This window comes from Cherax quadricarinatus, chromosome 89 (genome assembly GCF_038502225.1).
Source record: "Cherax quadricarinatus isolate ZL_2023a chromosome 89, ASM3850222v1, whole genome shotgun sequence".
In the NCBI taxonomy this organism is placed as follows: Eukaryota; Metazoa; Arthropoda; class Malacostraca; order Decapoda; family Parastacidae; genus Cherax; species Cherax quadricarinatus.
Genome location: NC_091380.1, coordinates 16,855,337 through 16,880,075, shown reverse-complemented (window position 1 = coordinate 16,880,075; position 24,739 = coordinate 16,855,337). Strand labels below are relative to the sequence as shown.

The window sequence follows — 24,739 nt, the reverse complement described above, 5'->3', positions numbered from 1 at the left end:
TAATAGACTCACATGATAATAGACTCACAGGATAATAGACTCACAGGATAATAGACTCACTGGATAATAGACTCACAGGATAATAGACTCACAGGATAATAGACTCACAGGATAATAGACTCACATGATAATAGACTCACAGGATAATAGACTCACATGATAATAGACTCACGGGATAATAGACTCACAGGATAATAGACTCACTGGATAATAGACTCACAGGATAATAGACTAACATGATAATAGACTCACAGGATAATAGACTCACAGGATAATAGACTCACTGGATAATAGAGTCACAGGATAATAGACTCACATGATAATAGACTCACAGGATAATAGACTCACAGGATAATAGACTCACATGATAATAGACTCACAGGGTAATAGACTCACAGGATAATAGACTCACATGATAATAGACTCACAGGATAATAGACTCACAGGATAATAGACTCACAGGATAATAGACTCACAGGATAATAGACTCACATGATAATAGACTCACAGGATAATAGACTCACAGGATAATAGACTCACAGGATAATAGACTCATATGATAATAGACTCACAGGATAATAGACTCACAGGATAATAGACTCACAGGATAATAGACTAACAGGATAATAGACTCACAGGATAATAGACTCACAGGATAATAGACTCACTGGATAATAGACTCACAGGATAATAGACTCACAGGATAATAGACTCACTGGATAATAGACTCACAGGATAATAGACTCACAGAATAATAGACTCACAGGATAATAGACTCACAGGATAATAGACTCACAGGATAATAGACTCACAGGATAATAGACTCACAGGATAATAGACTCACTGGATATTAGACTCACAGGATAATAGACTAACAGGATAATAGACTCACAGGATAATAGACTCACAGGATAATAGACTCACATGATAATAGACTCACAGGATAATAGACTCACTGGATAATAGATTCACAGGATAATAGACTCACAGGATAATTAGACTCACAGGATAATAGACTCACAGGATAATAGACTCACAGGATAATAGACTAGCAGGATAATAGACTCACAGGATAATAGACTCACTGGATAATAGACTCACTGGATAATAGACTCACAGGATAATAGACTCACAGGATAATAGACTCACTGGATAATACACTCACAGGATAATAGACTCACAGAATAATAGACTCACAGGATAATAGACTCACAGGATAATAGACTCACAGGATAATAGACTCACAGGATAATAGACTCACAGGATAATAGACTCTCAGGATAATAGACTCACAGGATAATAGACTCACAGGATAATAGACTCACAGGATAATAGACTCACATGATAATAGACTCACAGGATAATAGACTCACTGGATAATAGATTCACAGGATAATAGACTCACAGGATAATTAGACTCACAGGATAATAGACTCACAGGATAATAGACTCACAGGATAATAGACTAACAGGATAATAGACTAACAGGATAATAGACTCACTGGATAATAGACTCACTGGATAATAGACTCACTGGATAATAGACTCACAGGATAATAGACTCACAGGATAATAGACTCACAGGATAATAAGCTCACAGGATAATATACTCACAGGATAATTAGACTCACAGGATAATAGACTCACAGGATAATAGACTAACAGGATAATAGACTAACAGGATAATAGACTAACAGGATAATAGACTAACAGGATAATAGACTCACTGGATAATAGACTCACAGGATAAGAGACTCACATGATAATAGACTCACAGGATAATAGACTCACATGATAATAGACTCACAGGATAATAGACTCACTGGATGATAGATTCACAGGATAATAGACTCACAGGATAATTAGACTCACAGGGTAGTAGACTCACAGGATAATAGACTCACAGGATAATAGACTAACAGGATAATAGACTCACAGGATAATAGACTCACTGGATAATAGACTCACTGGATAATAGACTCACAGGATAATAGACTCACAGGATAATAGACTCACTGGATAATAGACTCACAGGATAATAGACTCACAGGATAATAGACTCATATGATAATAGACTCACAGGATAATAGACTCACAGGATAATAGACTCACAGGATAATAGACTAACAGGATAATAGACTCACAGGATAATAGACTCACAGGATAATAGACTCACTGGATAATAGACTCACAGGATAATAGACTCACAGGATAATAGACTCACTGGATAATAGACTCACAGAATAATAGACTCACAGGATAATAGACTCACAGGATAATAGACTCACAGGATAATAGACTCACAGGATAATAGACTCACCGGATAATAGACTCACTGGATAATTGACTCACAGGATAATAGACTAACAGGATAATAGACTCACGGGATAATAGACTCACAGGATAATAGACTCACATGATAATAGACTCACATGATAATAGACTCACAGGATAATAGACTCACTGGATAATAGATTCACAGGATAATAGACTCACAGGATAATTAGACTCACAGGATAATAGACTCACAGGATAATAGACTCACAGGATAATAGACTAGCAGGATAATAGACTCACAGGATAATAGACTCACTGGATAATAGACTCACTGGATAATAGACTCACAGGATAATAGACTCACAGGATAATAGACTCACTGGATAATACACACACAGGATAATAGACTCACAGAATAATAGACTCACAGGATAATAGACTCACAGGATAATAGACTCACAGGATAATAGACTCACAGGATAATAGACTCACAGGATAATAGACTCACAGGATAATAGACTCACAGGATAATAGACTCACAGGATAATAGACTCACAGGATAATAGACTCACAGGATAATAGACTCACAGGATAATAGACTCACAGGATAATAGACTCACAGGATAATTAGACTCACAGGATAATAGACTCACAGGATAATAGACTCACAGGATAATAGACTAACAGGATAATAAATTAACAGGATAATAGACTCACTGGATAATAGACTCACTGGATAATAGACTCACTGGATAATAGACTCACAGGATAATAGACTCACAGGATAATAGACTCACAGGATAATAAGCTCACAGGATAATATACTCACAGGATAATTAGACTCACAGGATAATATACTCACAGGATAATATACTAACAGGATAATAGACTAACAGGATAATAGACTAACAGGATAATAGACTAACAGGATAATAGACTCACTGGATAATAGACTCACAGGATAAGAGACTCACATGATAATAGACTCACATGATAATAGACTCACATGATAATAGACTCACAGGATAATAGACTCACTGGATAATAGATTCACAGGATAATAGACTCACAGGATAATTAGACTCATAGGGTAATAGACTCACAGGATAATAGACTCACAGGATAATAGACTAACAGGATAATAGACTCACAGGATAATAGACTCACTGGATAATAGACTCACTGGATAATAGACTCACAGGATAATAGACTCACAGGATAATAGACTCACTGGATAATAGACTCACAGGATAATAGACTCACAGAATAATAGACTCACAGGATAATAGACTCACAGGATAATAGACTCACAGGATAATACTCGCAGGATAATAGACTCACAGGATAATAGACTCACTGGATAATAGACTCACAGGATAATAGACTCACAGGATAATAGACTCTCAGGATAATAGACTCACAGGATAATAGACTCACAGGATAATAGACTCACATGATAGTAGACTCACAGGATAATAGACTCACTGGATAATAGATTCACAGGATAATAGACTCACAGGATAATTAGACTCACAGGATAATAGACTCATAGGATAATAGACTCACAGGATAATAGACTAACAGGATAATAGACTAACAGGATAATAGACTCACTGGATAATAGACTCACTGGATAATAGACTCACTGGATAATAGACTCACAGGATAATAGACTCACAGGATAATAAGCTCACAGGATAATATACTCACAGGATAATTAGACTCACAGGATAATAGACTCACAGGATAATAGACTAACAGGATAATAGACTAACAGGATAATAGACTAACAGGATAATCGACTAACAGGATAATAGACTCACTGGATAATAGACTCACAGGATAATAGACTCACACGATAATAGACTCACAGGATAATAGACTCACAGGATAATAGACTCACAGGATAATAGACTCACAGGGTAATAGACTCACAGGATAATAGACTCACAGGATAATAGACTCACAGGATAATAGACTCACAGGATAATAGACTCACATGATAATAGACTCACAGGATAATAGACTCACATGGATAATAGATTCACAGGATAATAGACTCACAGGATAATAGACTGACAGGATAATAGACTCACAGGATAATAGACTCACAGGATAATAGACTCACAGGATACTAGACTCACAGGATAATAGACTCACATGATAATAGACTCACAGGATAATAGACTCACAGGATAATAGACTCACAGGATAATAGACTCACAGGATAATAGACTCACAGGATAATAGACTCACAGGGTAATAGACTCACAGGATAATAGACTCACATGATAATAGACTCACAGGATAATAGACTCACAGGATAATAGACTCACAGGATAATAGACTTACAGGATAATAGACCCACAGGATAATAGGCTCACAGGATAATAGACTCACAGGATAATACACTCAAAGGATAATAGACTCACAGGATAATAGACTTACAGGATAATAGACCCACAGGATAATAGGCTCACAGGATAATAGACTCACAGGATAATACACTCAAAGGATAATAGACTCACAGGATAATAGACTCACAGGATAATAGACTCACAGGATAATAGACTCACAGGATAATAGACTCACATGATAATAGACTCGCATGATAATAGACTCACAGGATAATAGACTCAGAGGATAATAGACTCACTGGATAATAGACTCACAGGATAGTAGACTCACAGGATAATAGACTCACAGGATAATAGACTCACAGGGTAATAGACTCACAGGATAATAGACTCACATGATAATAGACTCACAGGATAATAGACTCACAGGATAATAGACTCACTGGATAATAGACTCACAGGATAATAGACTCACAGGATAATAGACTCACAGGATAATAGACTCACATGATAATAGACTCACAGGATAATAGACTCACATGATAATAGACTCACGGGATAATAGACTCACAGGATAATAGACTCACTGGATAATAGACTCACAGGATAATAGACTAACATGATAATAGACTCACAGGATAATAGACTCACAGGATAATAGACTCACTGGATAATAGAGTCACAGGATAATAGACTCACAGGATAATAGACTCACAGGATAATAGACTCACAGGATAATAGACTCACATGATAATAGACTCACAGGGTAATAGACTCACAGGATAATAGACTCACATGATAATAGACTCACAGGATAATAGACTCACAGGATAATAGACTCACAGGATAATAGACTCACAGGATAATAGACTCACATGATAATAGACTCACAGGATAATAGACTCACAGGATAATAGACTCACAGGATAATAGACTCATATGATAATAGACTCACAGGATAATAGACTCACAGGATAATAGACTCACAGGATAATAGACAAACAGGATAATAGACTCACAGGATAATAGACTCACAGGATAATAGACTCACTGGATAATAGACTCACAGGATAATAGACTCACAGGATAATAGACTCACTGGATAATAGACTCACAGGATAATAGACTCACAGAATAATAGACTCACAGGATAATAGACTCACAGGGTAATAGACTCACAGGATAATAGACTCACAGGATAATAGACTCACAGGATAATTAGACTCATAGGGTAATAGACTCACAGGATAATAGACTCACAGGATAATAGACTAACAGGATAATAGACTCACAGGATAATAGACTCACTGGATAATAGACTCACTGGATAATAGACTCACAGGATAATAGACTCACAGGATAATAGACTCACTGGATAATAGACTCACAGGATAATAGACTCACAGAATAATAGACTCACAGGATAATAGACTCACAGGATAATAGACTCACAGGATAATACTCGCAGGATAATAGACTCACAGGATAATAGACTCACTGGATAATAGACTCACAGGATAATAGACTCACAGGATAATAGACTCTCAGGATAATAGACTCACAGGATAATAGACTCACAGGATAATAGACTCACATGATAGTAGACTCACAGGATAATAGACTCACTGGATAATAGATTCACAGGATAATAGACTCACAGGATAATTAGACTCACAGGATAATAGACTCATAGGATAATAGTCTCACAGGATAATAGACTAACAGGATAATAGACTAACAGGATAATAGACTCACTGGATAATAGACTCACTGGATAATAGACTCACTGGATAATAGACTCACAGGATAATAGACTCACAGGATAATAAGCTCACAGGATAATATACTCACAGGATAATTAGACTCACAGGATAATAGACTCACAGGATAATAGACTAACAGGATAATAGACTAACAGGATAATAGACTAACAGGATAATCGACTAACAGGATAATAGACTCACTGGATAATAGACTCACAGGATAATAGACTCACACGATAATAGACTCACAGGATAATAGACTCACAGGATAATAGACTCACAGGATAATAGACTCACAGGGTAATAGACTCACAGGATAATAGACTCACAGGATAATAGACTCACAGGATAATAGACTCACAGGATAATAGACTCACATGATAATAGACTCACAGGATAATAGACTCACATGGATAATAGATTCACAGGATAATAGACTCACAGGATAATAGACTGACAGGATAATAGACTCACAGGATAATAGACTCACAGGATAATAGACTCACAGGATACTAGACTCACAGGATAATAGACTCACATGATAATAGACTCACAGGATAATAGACTCACAGGATAATAGACTCACAGGATAATAGACTCACAGGATAATAGACTCACAGGATAATAGACTCACAGGGTAATAGACTCACAGGATAATAGACTCACATGATAATAGACTCACAGGATAATAGACTCACAGGATAATAGACTCACAGGATAATAGACTTACAGGATAATAGACCCACAGGATAATAGGCTCACAGGATAATAGACTCACAGGATAATACACTCAAAGGATAATAGACTCACAGGATAATAGACTTACAGGATAATAGACCCACAGGATAATAGGCTCACAGGATAATAGACTCACAGGATAATACACTCAAAGGATAATAGACTCACAGGATAATAGACTCACAGGATAATAGACTCACAGGATAATAGACTCACAGGATAATAGACTCACATGATAATAGACTCGCATGATAATAGACTCACAGGATAATAGACTCAGAGGATAATAGACTCACTGGATAATAGACTCACAGGATAGTAGACTCACAGGATAATAGACTCACAGGATAATAGACTCACAGGGTAATAGACTCACAGGATAATAGACTCACATGATAATAGACTCACAGGATAATAGACTCACAGGATAATAGACTCACTGGATAATAGACTCACAGGATAATAGACTCACAGGATAATAGACTCACAGGATAATAGACTCACATGATAATAGACTCACAGGATAATAGACTCACATGATAATAGACTCACGGGATAATAGACTCACAGGATAATAGACTCACTGGATAATAGACTCACAGGATAATAGACTAACATGATAATAGACTCACAGGATAATAGACTCACAGGATAATAGACTCACTGGATAATAGAGTCACAGGATAATAGACTCACAGGATAATAGACTCACAGGATAATAGACTCACAGGATAATAGACTCACATGATAATAGACTCACAGGGTAATAGACTCACAGGATAATAGACTCACATGATAATAGACTCACAGGATAATAGACTCACAGGATAATAGACTCACAGGATAATAGACTCACAGGATAATAGACTCACATGATAATAGACTCACAGGATAATAGACTCACAGGATAATAGACTCACAGGATAATAGACTCATATGATAATAGACTCACAGGATAATAGACTCACAGGATAATAGACTCACAGGATAATAGACAAACAGGATAATAGACTCACAGGATAATAGACTCACAGGATAATAGACTCACTGGATAATAGACTCACAGGATAATAGACTCACAGGATAATAGACTCACTGGATAATAGACTCACAGGATAATAGACTCACAGAATAATAGACTCACAGGATAATAGACTCACAGGGTAATAGACTCACAGGATAATAGACTCACAGGATAATAGACTCACAGGATAATAGACTCACTGGATATTAGACTCACAGGATAATAGACTAACAGGATAATAGACTCACAGGATAATAGACTCACAGGATAATAGACTCACATGATAATAGACTCACAGGATAATAGACTCACTGGATAATAGATTCACAGGATAATAGACTCACATGATAATTAGACTCACAGGATAATAGACTCACAGGATAATAGACTCACAGGATAATAGACTAGCAGGATAATAGACTCACAGGATAATAGACTCACTGGATAATAGACTCACTGGATAATAGACTCACAGGATAATAGACTCACAGGATAATAGACTCACTGGATAATACACTCACAGGATAATAGACTCACAGAATAATAGACTCACAGGATAATAGACTCACAGGATAATAGACTCACAGGATAATAGACTCACAGGATAATAGACTCTCAGGATAATAGACTCACAGGATAATAGACTCACAGGATAATAGACTCACAGGATAATAGACTCACATGATAATAGACTCACAGGATAATAGACTCACTGGATAATAGATTCACAGGATAATAGACTCACAGGATAATTAGACTCACAGGATAATAGACTCACAGGATAATAGACTCACAGGATAATAGACTAACAGGATAATAGACTAACAGGATAATAGACTCACTGGATAATAGACTCACTGGATAATAGACTCACTGGATAATAGACTCACAGGATAATAGACTCACAGGATAATAGACTCACAGGATAATAAGCTCACAGGATAATATACTCACAGGATAATTAGACTCACAGGATAATAGACTCACAGGATAATAGACTAACAGGATAATAGACTAACAGGATAATAGACTAACAGGATAATAGACTAACAGGATAATAGACTCACTGGATAATAGACTCACAGGATAAGAGACTCACATGATAATAGACTCACAGGATAATAGACTCACATGATAATAGACTCACAGGATAATAGACTCACTGGATAATAGATTCACAGGATAATAGACTCACAGGATAATTAGACTCACAGGGTAGTAGACTCACAGGATAATAGACTCACAGGATAATAGACTAACAGGATAATAGACTCACAGGATAATAGACTCACTGGATAATAGACTCACTGGATAATAGACTCACAGGATAATAGACTCACAGGATAATAGACTCACTGGATAATAGACTCACAGGATAATAGACTCACAGGATAATAGACTCATATGATAATAGACTCACAGGATAATAGACTCACAGGATAATAGACTCACAGGATAATAGACTAACAGGATAATAGACTCACAGGATAATAGACTCACAGGATAATAGACTCACTGGATAATAGACTCACAGGATAATAGACTCACAGGATAATAGACTCACTGGATAATAGACTCACAGAATAATAGACTCACAGGATAATAGACTCACAGGATAATAGACTCACAGGATAATAGACTCACAGGATAATAGACTCACAGGATAATAGACTCACTGGATAATTGACTCACAGGATAATAGACTAACAGGATAATAGACTCACAGGATAATAGACTCACAGGATAATAGACTCACATGATAATAGACTCACAGGATAATAGACTCACTGGATAATAGATTCACAGGATAATAGACTCACAGGATAATTAGACTCACAGGATAATAGACTCACAGGATAATAGACTCACAGGATAATAGACTAGCAGGATAATAGACTCACAGGATAATAGACTCACTGGATAATAGACTCACTGGATAATAGACTCACAGGATAATAGACTCACAGGATAATAGACTCACTGGATAATACACACACAGGATAATAGACTCACAGAATAATAGACTCACAGGATAATAGACTCACAGGATAATAGACTCACAGGATAATAGACTCACAGGATAATAGACTCACAGGATGATAGACTCACAGGATAATAGACTCACAGGATAATAGACTCACAGGATAATAGACTCACAGGATAATAGACTCACAGGATAATAGACTCACATGATAATAGACTCACAGGATAATAGACTCACAGGATAATTAGACTCACAGGATAATAGACTCACAGGATAATAGACTCACAGGATAATAGACTAACAGGATAATAGACTAACAGGATAATAGACTCACTGGATAATAGACTCACTGGATAATAGACTCACTGGATAATAGACTCACAGGATAATAGACTCACAGGATAATAGACTCACAGGATAATAAGCTCACAGGATAATATACTCACAGGATAATTAGACTCACAGGATAATATACTCACAGGATAATATACTAACAGGATAATAGACTAACAGGATAATAGACTAACAGGATAATAGACTAACAGGATAATAGACTCACTGGATAATAGACTCACAGGATAAGAGACTCACATGATAATAGACTCACAGGATAATAGACTCACATGATAATAGACTCACAGGATAATAGACTCACTGGATAATAGATTCACTGGATAATAGACTCACAGGATAATTAGACTCATAGGGTAATAGACTCACAGGATAATAGACTCACAGGATAATAGACTAACAGGATAATAGACTCACAGGATAATAGACTCACTGGATAATAGACTCACTGGATAATAGACTCACAGGATAATAGACTCACAGGATAATAGACTCACTGGATAATAGACTCACAGGATAATAGACTCACAGAATAATAGACTCACAGGATAATAGACTCACAGGATAATAGACTCACAGGATAATACTCGCAGGATAATAGACTCACAGGATAATAGACTCACTGGATAATAGACTCACAGGATAATAGACTCACAGGATAATAGACTCTCAGGATAATAGACTCACAGGATAATAGACTCACAGGATAATAGACTCACATGATAGTAGACTCACAGGATAATAGACTCACTGGATAATTGATTCACAGGATAATAGACTCACAGGATAATTAGACTCACAGGATAATAGACTCATAGGATAATAGACTCACAGGATAATAGACTAACAGGATAATAGACTAACAGGATAATAGACTCACTGGATAATAGACTCACTGGATAATAGACTCACTGGATAATAGACTCACAGGATAATAGACTCACAGGATAATAAGCTCACAGGATAATATACTCACAGGATAATTAGACTCACAGGATAATAGACTCACAGGATAATAGACTAACAGGATAATAGACTAACAGGATAATAGACTAACAGGATAATCGACTAACAGGATAATAGACTCACTGGATAATAGACTCACAGGATAATAGACTCACACGATAATAGACTCACAGGATAATAGACTCACAGGATAATTAGAGTCACAGGATTATAGACTCACACGATAATAGACTCACAGGATAATAGACTCACAGGATAATTAGAGTCACAGGATTATAGACTCACAGGATAATAGACTCACTGGATAATAGACTCACAGGATAATAGACTCAGAGGATAATTAGACTCACAGGATAATAGACTCACAGGGTAATAGACTCACAGGATAATAGACTAACAGGGTAATAGACTAACAGGATAATAGACTCACTGGATAATAGACTCACTGGATAATAGACTCACTGGATAATAGATTCACAGGATAATAGACTCACAGGATAATAGGCTCACAGGATAATACTCTCAGGATAATTAGACTCACAGGTTAGTAGACTCACAGGATAATAGACTCACATGATAATTAGAGTCACAGGATAATAGACTCACAGGATAATAGACTAACAGGATAATAGACTCACTGGATAATAGACTCACTGGATAATAGACTCACATGTAATAGGCTCACAGGATAATAGACTCACAGGATAATAGACTCACAGGATAATAGACTTACAGGATAATAGACTCACAGGATAATAGACTCACAGGATAATCGACTCACAGGATAATTAGAGTCACATGATATTAAACTCACAGGATAATAGACTCACAGGTAATAGACTCACAGGTAATAGACTCACAGGATAATAGACTCACAAGATAAATAGATTCACAGGATAATAGACTCACATGATAATAGACAGGATAGTTACACTCACAGGATAGTTAGACTCACAGGATAGTTAGGCTCACAGGATAGTTAGACTCACAGGATAGTTACTCACAGGATAACAGACCCACAGGATAACAGACTCACAGGATAGTTAGACTCACAGGATAATTAGAGTCACAGGATAATAGACTCACAGGATAATAGACTCACATGTGATAGAGTCACAGGATAATAGACTCACATGATAATAGACAGGATAGTTACACTCACAGGATAGTTAGACTCACAGGATAGTTAGGCTCACAGGATAGTTAGACTCACAGGATAGTTACTCACAGGATAACAGACTCACAGGATAACAGACTCACAGGATAGTTAGACTCACATGATAACAGACTCACAGGATAGTTACACTCACAGGATAGTTAGAGTCACAGGATAGTTACACTCACAGGATAACAGACTCGCAGGATAGTTACACTCACAGGATAGTTACACTCACAGGATAACAGACTCACAGGATAGTTACACTCACAGGATAGTTAGACTCACAGGATAGTTAGACTCACAGGATAACAGACTCACAGGATAATTACACTCACAGGATAGTTAGACTCACAGGACAGTTACTCACAGGATAACAGACTCACAGGATAACAGATTCACAGGATAGTTAGACTCACGGGATAACAGACTCACAGGATAGTTTGACTCACAGGATAGTTAGACTCACATGATAACAGACTCACAGGATAGTTAGACTCACAGGATAACAGACACACAGGATAGTTACACTCACAGGATAGTTAGACTCACAGGATAGTTAGACTCACAGGATAACAGACTCACAGGATAATTATACTCACAGGATAGACTCACAGGACAGTTACTCAGAGGATAACAGACTGACAGGATAGTTAGACTCACAGGAAACACTGGAACAACGTCAGTGTGAGAGTTAAGCAGCAGTGATGGCAGACTTGGGTCTTGTCCTGCCAGTGTCATCAGCACAACGGGGATCCCAGGAACATATTCCATCACCTCACACTTGGCACCTAATTCCTTGGCTTGTTCCTGCAGGAATCTGGTGCAGGAAGCTGTCCGGGAGAAGCATTTCAATGACAAACTGTAATGAATCATGGAACTGGTGGGGGATAGAACCCATGGCAAGTTAGTCGTCAAACTCCAGCTATGGGTTCTAAACCCAACAGTTCCGTGGGTTGTCTGCAGTTGTGTTGTGATTTTGTGAGACAAAGTGTATTGCTAATATAATATATTGTATTTCAATTCTATATATATATATATATATATATATATATATATATATATATATATATATATATATATATATATATACATATATATATATATATATATATATATATATATATATATATATATACTAAAATAATAAATTATAATTAACATTTGTACAGTAATAATCAACTGTATTCTCTGTGTCACACGACACTCCTACTCTCTGTGTCACACGACACTCCTACTCTCTGTGTCACACGACACTCCTACTCTCTGTGTCACACGACACTCCTACTCTCTGTGTCACACGACACTCCTACTCTCTGTGTCACACGACACTCCTACTCTCCGTGTCACACGACACTCCTACTCTCTGTGTCACACGACACTCCTACTCTCCGTGTCACACGACACTCCTACTCTCCGTGTCACACGACACTCCTACTCTCTGTGTCACACGACACTCCTACTCTCCGTGTCACACGACACTCCTACTCTCTGTGTCACACGACACTCCTACTCTCTGTGTCACACAACACTCCTACTCTCCGTGTCACACGACACTCCTACTCTCCGTGTCACACGACACTCCTACTCTCCGTGTCACACGACACTCCTACTCTCTGTGTCACACGACACTCCTACTCTCCGTGTCACACGACACTCCTACTCTCCGTGTCACACGACACTCCTACTCTCTGTGTCACACGACACTCCTACTCTCCGTGTCACACGACACTCCTACTCTCTGTGTCACGCGACACTCCTACTCTCCGTGTCACACGACACTCCTACTCTCCGTGTCACACGACACTCCTACTCTCTGTGTCACACGACACTCCTACTCTCTGTGTCACACGACACTCCTACTCTCCGTGTCACACGACACTCCTACTCTCCGTGTCACACGACACTCCTACTCTCTGTGTCACACGACACTCCTACTCTCCGTGTCACACGACACTCCTACTCTCTGTGTCACACGACACTCCTACTCTCTGTGTCACACGACACTCCTACTCTCCGTGTCACACGACACTCCTACTCTCTGTGTCACACGACACTCCTACTCTCTGTGTCACACGACACTCCTACTCTCCGTGTCACACGACACTCCTACTCTCTGTGTCACACGACACTCCTACTCTCTGTGTCACACGACACTCCTACTCTCTGTGTCACACGACACTCCTACTCTCTGTGTCACACGACACTCCTACTCTCTGTGTCACACGACACTCCTACTCTCTGTGTCACACGACACTCCTACTCTCTGTGTCACACGACACTCCTACTCTCTGTGTCACACGACACTCCTACTCTCTGTGTCACACGACACTCCTACTCTCTGTGTCACACGACACTCCTACTCTCTGTGTCACACGACACTCCTACTCTCTGTGTCACACGACACTCCTACTCTCTGTGTAACACGACACTCCTACTCTCTGTGTCACACGACACTCCTACTCTCTGTGTCACACGACACTCCTACTCTCCGTGTCACACGACACTCCTACTCTCTGTGTCACACGACACTCCTACTCTCCGTGTCACACGACACTCCTACTCTCCGTGTCACACGACACTCCTACTCTCCGTGTCACACGACACTCCTACTCTCCGTGTCACACGACACTCCTACTCTCTGTGTCACACGACACTCCTACTCTCCGTGTCACACGACACTCCTACTCTCCGTGTCACACGACACTCCTACTCTCTGTGTCACACGACACTCCTACTCTCTGTGTCACACGACACTCCTACTCTCTGTGTCACACGACACTCCTACTCTCCGTGTCACACGACACTCCTACTCTCCGTGTCACACGACACTCCTACTCTCTGTGTCACACGACACTCCTACTCTCCGTGTCACACGACACTCCTACTCTCCGTGTCACACGACACTCCTACTCTCCGTGTCACACGACACTCCTACTCTCCGTGTCACACGACACTCCTACTCTCTGTGTCACACGACACTCCTACTCTCCGTGTCACACGACACTCCTACTCTCCGTGTCACACGACACTCCTACTCTCTGTGTCACACGACACTCCTACTCTCCGTGTCACACGACACCCTCGTCTCTGCGTCGCACACTATCACCCACAGCGTCTTATCAGAGGCCAGTCACATGACACTATTCAGTGTACACTACAACCTGACCATCTTCAGTGTCACACCACACCCTTTTCTTCTCAGTGTTCCACTACGGTCCTGTAGCATATCTCAGTGTGATACTCCATCATACTTCCTTAAGTGTCACACTACGGTCCCAGCCGAGTTCAGTGTCACACTACGGTCACAGCCCAGTTCAGTGTCACACTACGGTCACAGCCCAGTTCAGTGTCACTCTCCAACCTCTTCTTCACGTAGTGTCTGTTGCAACCCCTGAATGGGTTGCAATGTCTATTATTTATATATAATACATGTGTATTACCTTTTCATATAATTTTATATTGCTTATATTTGCGATAATAGCTAAATTGTGATTATATTGCTTTATATTATTATTTGACTTAGTTATGTTGTTAGGTAGGATGTAGCATATTATGTGCTCATAGTTCAAGTCTTGATTGTCTAACTACTGTAATTATCTCTTGTGGCTCGTTACTCTGCCGGCTTCTGTTGCTGAGCTGCAGCTGTCCACGGAGCTGTCACGTGATCGAGGGGGGTATCCTCACCTCGCCTGAAGTATTCAGTCTGGTCTAGACTCTCTTGGTGGTTGGACGTATTCCAGACAAGAAGTGCCTAAATCTCCCTTATTGGCCCTTGTTGGAAGATCGTCTCTGTCTCATTGTTGTAGGTTTTGTGGAACTCTGTTCACAGAACTTTGTATAGACTTAGTGATTTTCGATGTTGTACTGAGGTTGTGTGTCTCATAGACACTCTGAGTAACTCAGGTCCTGAGCTGTAGCTTCTGACCTAACTTGTACTGGTATCTGTATATTATCACAGTCGGGGATTTTCTTATGCTGAACTTAGATTCAGTATTATGGGAGTTTTGTAACTTTTGTGGAGGATCTGCTGATGGTCCCTACTTAGTGTCGTTATATTATCTCCTTGATCCTGATTCTGTGTCGCAGTTGCTTGTTATATTGCTATTGGGCTTAGCATTCTTTTATTGTTCAAGCAGACTGTTCTGATTGCCAGTTGGTCAAGGAGTTAGTTTATGTGAGGACTTTGTCAGTCACTTGTTTAAGTCTAGTAGAGTCTTGAGACAAAGAACTACTTAGAGCACTTACACACATACACACAAACTTACTTGTACATATTTGTAATATCTTATTAAATGTTAATGTACCAGACGGTACTTAAGAATTATAAATGTGATATGTGCTTTCAGCACAATAATATTGTACACAAGAGAAGTGATTAATATTATTTTGATTACTGTGATTAATTTAATTTAATTTGATATACCTCTAGACGATAATTAATAAATTTATTAAATTTTAATTTCTCTAGTTAGTAGCCTACCAGTTGTAATCCTGAAGCACTATTGAATCATACTGAATTCTAATGGATAATTGGACAAGGATACTGACTACTTGTTACGAAAACCCAGTAACAGGCTGGATGCTAGAAGGGCAGTCCTTTCTAGTATTACCTGGAGATCTAAAAGCTTTTAGAATCGCGTTTTTTGTAACAGTGTCCCACTAAAACAGCATCCGATGACTCAGCTCACAGTTGACCAACTAGGCGGTGATTCTGCAGACATCACCTGTCCTGTAAATACTCTCTAAAGCCGGTAAAAGTACACGGTAAGATGGTCTGGTGAGTACTGTCTACCGTCTTCACGACCAGTTGACACACCGCAAGGTGGTCTAGTTAATACTGCTAGCAGAACACCATGCTGCGAGCTCACTGAGTGCGGCCGTCAGTGCTAGCAGAACACCATGCTGCGACCTCACTGAGTGCGGCCGTCAGTGCTAGCAGAACACCATGCTGCGAGCTCACTGAGTGCGGCCGTCAGTGCTAGCAGAACACCATGCTGCGAGCTCACTGAGTGCGGCCGTCAGTGCTAGCAGAACACCATGCTGCGAGCTCACTGAGTGCGGCCGTCAGTGCTAGCAGAACACCATGCTGCGAGCTCACTGAGTGCGGCCGTCAAATAACTGAGCCCATCAGACTCAGTGAGCTGCGGTGAGCGGCTCTTCTAAAATCAGTAGAAGTCAGTAGAATACTCTCTACTGCCAGTAGATATGTACCATTAGGTGTTCTGGTAACTACTGCTTCTAAAGCCGGCTCAGCAGTCCCCACATTGGGTTTGATGACGTACCCATGGTACTGCCGGCCGGCAGTACCGTATATATATATATATGGGAGTCTACTATATATATATATATATATGGGAGTCTACTGCATATTGTGGGGTGGGACTTGTGAGTGTGGGTTGTGGCTAGAGAGAATATAGTTCCTTGATAATATGAGAAGTCACGAAAACGCTTGGAATTTCACTACTCTTTCACAGTCGTTGGTTTGTATATATATATATATATATATATATATATATATATATATATATATATATATATATATATATATATATATATATATATATATATATATATATATATATATATAGATATATATATATACATATATATATATATATATATACACACATATATATATACACATATATATATATATATATACACACATATATATATACACATATATATATATATATATACACACATATATATATATACACATATATATATATATATACATATATATATTATTTTATTTTTTTTATTATCACACCGGCCGATTCCCACCAAGGCAGGGTGGCCCGAAAAAGAAAAACTTTCACCATCATTCACTCCATCACTGTCTTGCCAGAAGGGTGCTTTACACTACAGTTTTTAAACTGCAACATTAACACCCCTCCTTCAGAGTGCAGGCACTGTACTTCCCATCTCCAGGACTCAAGTCCGGCCTGCCGGTTTCCCTGAATCCCTTCATAAATGTTACTTTGCTCACACTCCAACAGCACGTCAAGTATTAAAAACCATTTGTCTCCATTCACTCCTATCAAACACGCTCACGCATGCCTGCTGGAAGTCCAAGCCCCTCGCACACAAAACCTCCTTTACCCCCTCCCTCCAACCCTTCCTAGGCCGACCCCTACCCCGCCTTCCTTCCACTACAGACTGATACACTCTTGAAGTCATTCTGTTTCGCTCCATTCTCTCTACATGTCCGAACCACCTCAACAACCCTTCCTCAGCCCTCTGGACAACAGTTTTGGTAATCCCGCACCTCCTCCTAACTTCCAAACTACGAATTCTCTGCATTATATTCACACCACACATTGCCCTCAGACATGACATCTCCACTGCCTCCAGCCTTCTCCTCGCTGCAACATTCATCACCCACGCTTCACACCCATATAAGAGCGTTGGTAAAACTATACTCTCATACATTCCCCTCTTTGCCTCCAAGGACAAAGTTCTTTGTCTCCACAGACTCCTAAGTGCACCACTCACTCTTTTTCCCTCATCAATTCTATGATTCACCTCATCTTTCATAGACCCATCCGCTGACACGTCCACTCCCAAATATCTGAATACGTTCACCTCCTCCATACTCTCTCCCTCCAATCTGATATTCAATCTTTCATCACCTAATCTTTTTGTTATCCTCATAACCTTACTCTTTCCTGTATTCACCTTTAATTTTCTTCTTTTGCACACCCTACCAAATTCATCCACCAATCTCTGCAACTTCTCTTCAGAATCTCCCAAGAGCACAGTGTCATCGGCAAAGAGCAGCTGTGACAACTCCCACTTTGTGTGTGATTCTTTATCTTTTAACTCCACGCCTCTTGCCAAGACCCTCGCATTTACTTCTCTTACAACCCCATCTATAAATATATTAAACAACCACGGTGACATCACACATCCTTGTCTAAGGCCTACTTTTACTGGGAAAAAATTTCCCTCTTTCCTACATACTCTAACTTGAGCCTCACTATCCTCGTAAAAACTCTTCACTGCTTTCAGTAACCTACCTCCTACACCATACACTTGCAACATCTGCCACATTGCCCCCCTATCCACCCTGTCATACGCCTTTTCCAAATCCATAAATGCCACAAAGACCTCTTTAGCCTTATCTAAATACTGTTCACTTATATGTTTCACTGTAAACACCTGGTCCACACACCCCCTACCTTTCCTAAAGCCTCCTTGTTCATCTGCTATCCTATTCTCCGTCTTACTCTTAATTCTTTCAATTATAACTCTACCATACACTTTACCAGGTACACTCAACAGACTTATCCCCCTATAATTTTTGCACTCTCTTTTATCCCCTTTGCCTTTATACAAAGGAACTATGCATGCTCTCTGCCAATCCCTAGGTACCTTACCCTCTTCCATACATTTATTAAATAATTGCACCAACCACTCCAAAACTATATCCCCACCTGCTTTTAACATTTCTATCTTTATCCCATCAATCCCGGCTGCCTTACCCCCTTTCATTTTACCTACTGCCTCACGAACTTCCCCCACACTCACAACTGGCTCTTCCTCACTCCTACAAGATGTTATTCCTCCTTGCCCTATACACGAAATCACAGCTTCCCTATCTTCATCAACATTTAACAATTCCTCAAAATATTCCTTCCATCTTCCCAATACCTCTACCTCTCCATTTAATAACTCTCCTCTCCTATTTTTAACTGACAAATCCATTTGTTCTCTAGGCTTTCTTAACTTGTTAATCTCACTCCAAAACTTTTTCTTATTTTCAACAAAATTTGTTGATAACATCTCACCCACTCTCTCATTTGCTCTCTTTTTACATTGCTTCACCACTCTCTTAACTTCTCTCTTTTTCTCCATATACTCTTCCCTCCTTGCATCACTTCTACTTTGTAAAAACTTCTCATATGCTAACTTTTTCTCCCTTACTACTCTCTTTACATCATCATTCCACCAATCGCTCCTCTTCCCTCCTGCACCCACTTTCCTGTAACCACAAACTTCTGCTGAACACTCTAACACTACATTTTTAAACCTACCCCATACCTCTTCGACCCCATTGCCTATGCTCTCATTAGCCCATCTATCCTCCAATAGCTGTTTATATCTTACCCTAACTGCCTCCTCTTTTAGTTTATAAACCTTCACCTCTCTCTTCCCTGATGCTTCTATTCTCCTTGTATCCCATCTACCTTTTACTCTCAGTGTAGCTACAACTAGAAAGTGATCTGATATATCTGTGGCCCCTCTATAAACATGTACATCCTGAAGTCTACTCAACAGTCTTTTATCTACCAATACATAATCCAACAAACTACTGTCATTTCGCCCTACATCATATCGTGTATACTTATTTATCCTCTTTTTCTTAAAATATGTATTACCTATAACTAAAACCCTTTCTATACAAAGTTCAATCAAAGGGCTCCCATTATCATTTACACCTGGCACCCCAAACTTACCTACCACACCCTCTCTAAAAGTTTCTCCTACTTTAGCATTCAAGTCCCCTACCACAATTACTCTCTCACTTGGTTCAAAGGCTCCTATACATTCACTTAACATCTCCCAAAATCTCTCTCTCTCCTCTGCATTCCTCTCTTCTCCAGGTGCATACACGCTTATTATGACCCACTTCTCGCATCCAACCTTTACTTTAATCCACATAATTCTTGAATTTACACATTCATATGAGAAGTCACGAAAACGCTTGGAATTTCACTACTCTTTCACAGTCGTTGTTTTGTATATATATATATATATATATATATATATATATATATATATATATATATATATATATATATATATATATATATATATATATATATATATATATATATATATATATATATATATATATATATATATACAAAACAACGACTGTGAAAGAGTAGTGAAATTCCAAGCGTTTTCGTGACTTCTCATATTATCAAGGAACTATATTCTCTCTAGCCACAACCCACACTCACAAGTCCCACCCCACAATATGCAGTAGACTCCCATAGCACCCTGTCAGGGCCAAAAACCCCACCCTTTACAACCTCCTCCCCAGAAATAGTGTTGGAAAGGAGACTCAAGGTATACCAATGGTGTTGGTATAACCAATAAGCGGGAGGAGTGGCACGAAAGAATCACAGACGCATCACCAGACGTCATAGCTCTCACAGAAACCAGAATGATAGCAAATGCCATTTTTCCATATGGATATCAGATTCTGAGGAAAGACAGAAGGAATGGGGTGGGGGAGGGTGGAGGAATGTCACTACTCATCTAAAGCTAATGGGATTTTGAGGAGTTGGAGAGAGAGAAGACAGAGGAGAAGCAAGGAACTACTTAACAGGAACACTTCAGACTGTGGTCCAAAGGTGGTGATTGCAGCGATGTATAACCCTCCACAGAATAGCAGGAGGCCAAAGCAAGAATATGATGAGAATAACAGAGAGATGGTTGACATGCTGGCTGAAGTGGCAGGGCAAAACTGTTGGATTTGGGTGACTTTAATCTGGAGCCAAATGGTGGCCCTGATACATGGAAGGCTAAGATGTTGGAGGTGGCACTGAGAAACCTCATGCATCAACACATTAGGGAGACTACCAGAGAGAGAGAGGAGAGGATGAACCAGCAAGACTGGACCTAGTATTCACCTTGAACATTGCAGATATTGAGGACATCACATATGAAAGCCCCTTCGGAGCTAGTGATTACGTGGTTCTAAGCTTCGAATACACAGTAGAGCAACAAGTGGAGAGGGAAGCAGGAAGGGAAAAACAAATGAACGAAAGCTACAAGAGAAAGGACTAGACGGGCATGAGAAATTTCCTGCAAGGGGTTCAGTGGGTCGGAGATCTGGCAGGGAAATCAGTAAGTGAGATAACAGATTATGTGATAACAATATGCAAAGAAGCGGAGGAGAGGTTTGTGTCCTTGGGCAACAGACATAATGAGAAGGCCAGGAGGAGCCCGTGGTTCACGGGCTCCTCCTGAAAGGAATTGACAAGGTGGACAAAGACGGGATGTTCCAGAGATGTGACACAGCAACAAGGGGACACAGTTGGAAGTTGAAGACTCAGATGAATCACAGGGATGTTAGGAAGTATTTCTTCAGCCACAGAGTAGTCAGGAAGTGGAATAGTCCGGAATATGATGAAGTGGAGACAGGTTCCGTACATAGCTTTAAGAAGAGGTATGACAAAACTGACGGAGCAGGGAGTGAACCTAGTGGCTACCAGTGAAGAGGCGGGGCCAGGAGCTGTGACTCGACCCCTGCAACCACAGCTAGGTGAGTACACACACACAGAAGTGGAATAATCTGGAGAGTGAAGTAGTGGAAGCAAGTTCCATACATAGCTTTAAGAAGAGGATGATAATGCTCATGGAGCAGGGAGAGAGTGAATTAGTATCGACCAGTGAGGAGGCGAGGCCAGGAGTTATGAATCGACCTCTGCAACCACATATAGGTGAATACACACACATATATATACATATATATATATATATATATATATATATATATATATATATATATATATATATATATATATATATATATATATATATATATATATATGTAAGTATATGTGTGTGTGTGTGTGTGTGTGTGTGTGTAAAGAGAGAGAGAAAGAAAGAAAGAGAGAGAGAGAGAGAGAGAGAGAGAGAGAGAGAGAGAGAGAGAGAGAGAGAGAGAGAGAGAGAGAGAGAGAGAGAGAGAGAGAGAGAGAGAGAGAGAGAGAGAGAGAGAGAGAGAGAGAGAGAGAGAGAGAGAGAGAGAGAGAGAGAGAGAGAGAGAGAAAGAGAGAGAGAAAGAGAGAGAGAGAGAGAGAGAGAACACAGCAAGAATGGAACCTACTTCAGGGAGACTGGCAAGGTCCCTCAAGTGACACTTTAGACCACTCCGCCACAACAACCCATAAAATAACCAATTTCCACAATAATTACCTGTTCTTTGCATCACCAGCAACATGACCTTAAGCTTCGTACTCACCAACTGACGCACCTTACTTGCAGTAGTCATTTATAGGCCTAGGCAGTGCAGCCTAGGCATATCAAATTTCTCCTTACTCATTATATCGACAATGTCATTTAAATTCTTATATATTTCTGACTTGTCTGTAATTTTAAAAGTATTTTGAGGTAATATAAATGGTAAGGATTATAAGTTGTATTTAGTGAATTGTGACGAAGTCAAATATAATGAAAATATAATGACAAATATAATGCTTTCAAAATAGACGTCTTAAGAAGCATAAATAAGGTCGAAAGTGGGAGAACACTTGGTTCATTATATCTAAAGTGACAGAACACTTGGTTCATTATATCTAAAGTGGCAGAACACTTGGTTCATTATATCTAAAGTGGCAGAACACTTGGTTCATTATATCTAAAGTGGCAGAACACTTGGTTCATTATATCTAAAGTGACAGAACACTTGGTTCATTATATCTAAAGTGGCAGAACACTTGGTTCATTATATCTAAAGTGACAGAACACTTGGTTCATTATATCTAAAGTGACAGAACACTTAGTTCATTATATCTAAAGTGACAGAACACTTGGTTCATTATATCTAAAGTGACAGAACACTTGGTTCATTATATCTAAAGTGGCAGAACACTTGGTTCATTATATCTAAAGTGGGAGAACACTTGGTTCATTATATCTAAAGTGACAGAACACTTGGTTCATTATATCTAAAGTGACAGAACACTTGGTTCATTATATCTAAAGTGACAGAACACTTGGTTCATTATATCTAAAGTGGCAGAACACTTGGTTCATTATATCTAAAGTGACAGAACACTTGGTTCATTATATCTAAAGTGACAGAACACTTGGTTCATTATATCTAAAGTGGCAGAACACTTGGTTCATTATATCTAAAGTGGCAGAACACTTGGTTCATTATATCTAAAGTGGCAGAACACTTGGTTCATTATATCTAAAGTGACAGAACACTTGGTTCATTATATCTAAAGTTGCAGAACACTTGGTTCATTATATCTAAAGTGACAGAACACTTGGTTCATTATATCTAAAGTGGGAGAACACTTGGTTCATTATATATAAAGTGGGAGAACACTTGGTTCATTATATCTAAAGTGGCAGAACACTTTGTTCATT

At 39.2% G+C, this 24,739-nt stretch overlaps 1 protein-coding gene across 1 annotated transcript in view; it reads right to left on the bottom strand.

The window, feature by feature from the left end:
- LOC128697156 (aminoacylase-1) overlaps positions 1-24,739 on the bottom strand; it is a 102,315-nt gene that overhangs the window by 54,812 nt on the left and 22,764 nt on the right. The window contains exon 2 of the mRNA XM_070104221.1: positions 13,280-13,449. Coding sequence (XP_069960322.1) covers positions 13,280-13,449 — 170 coding nt within the window. The remainder of the gene's footprint in view (positions 1-13,279; positions 13,450-24,739) is intronic.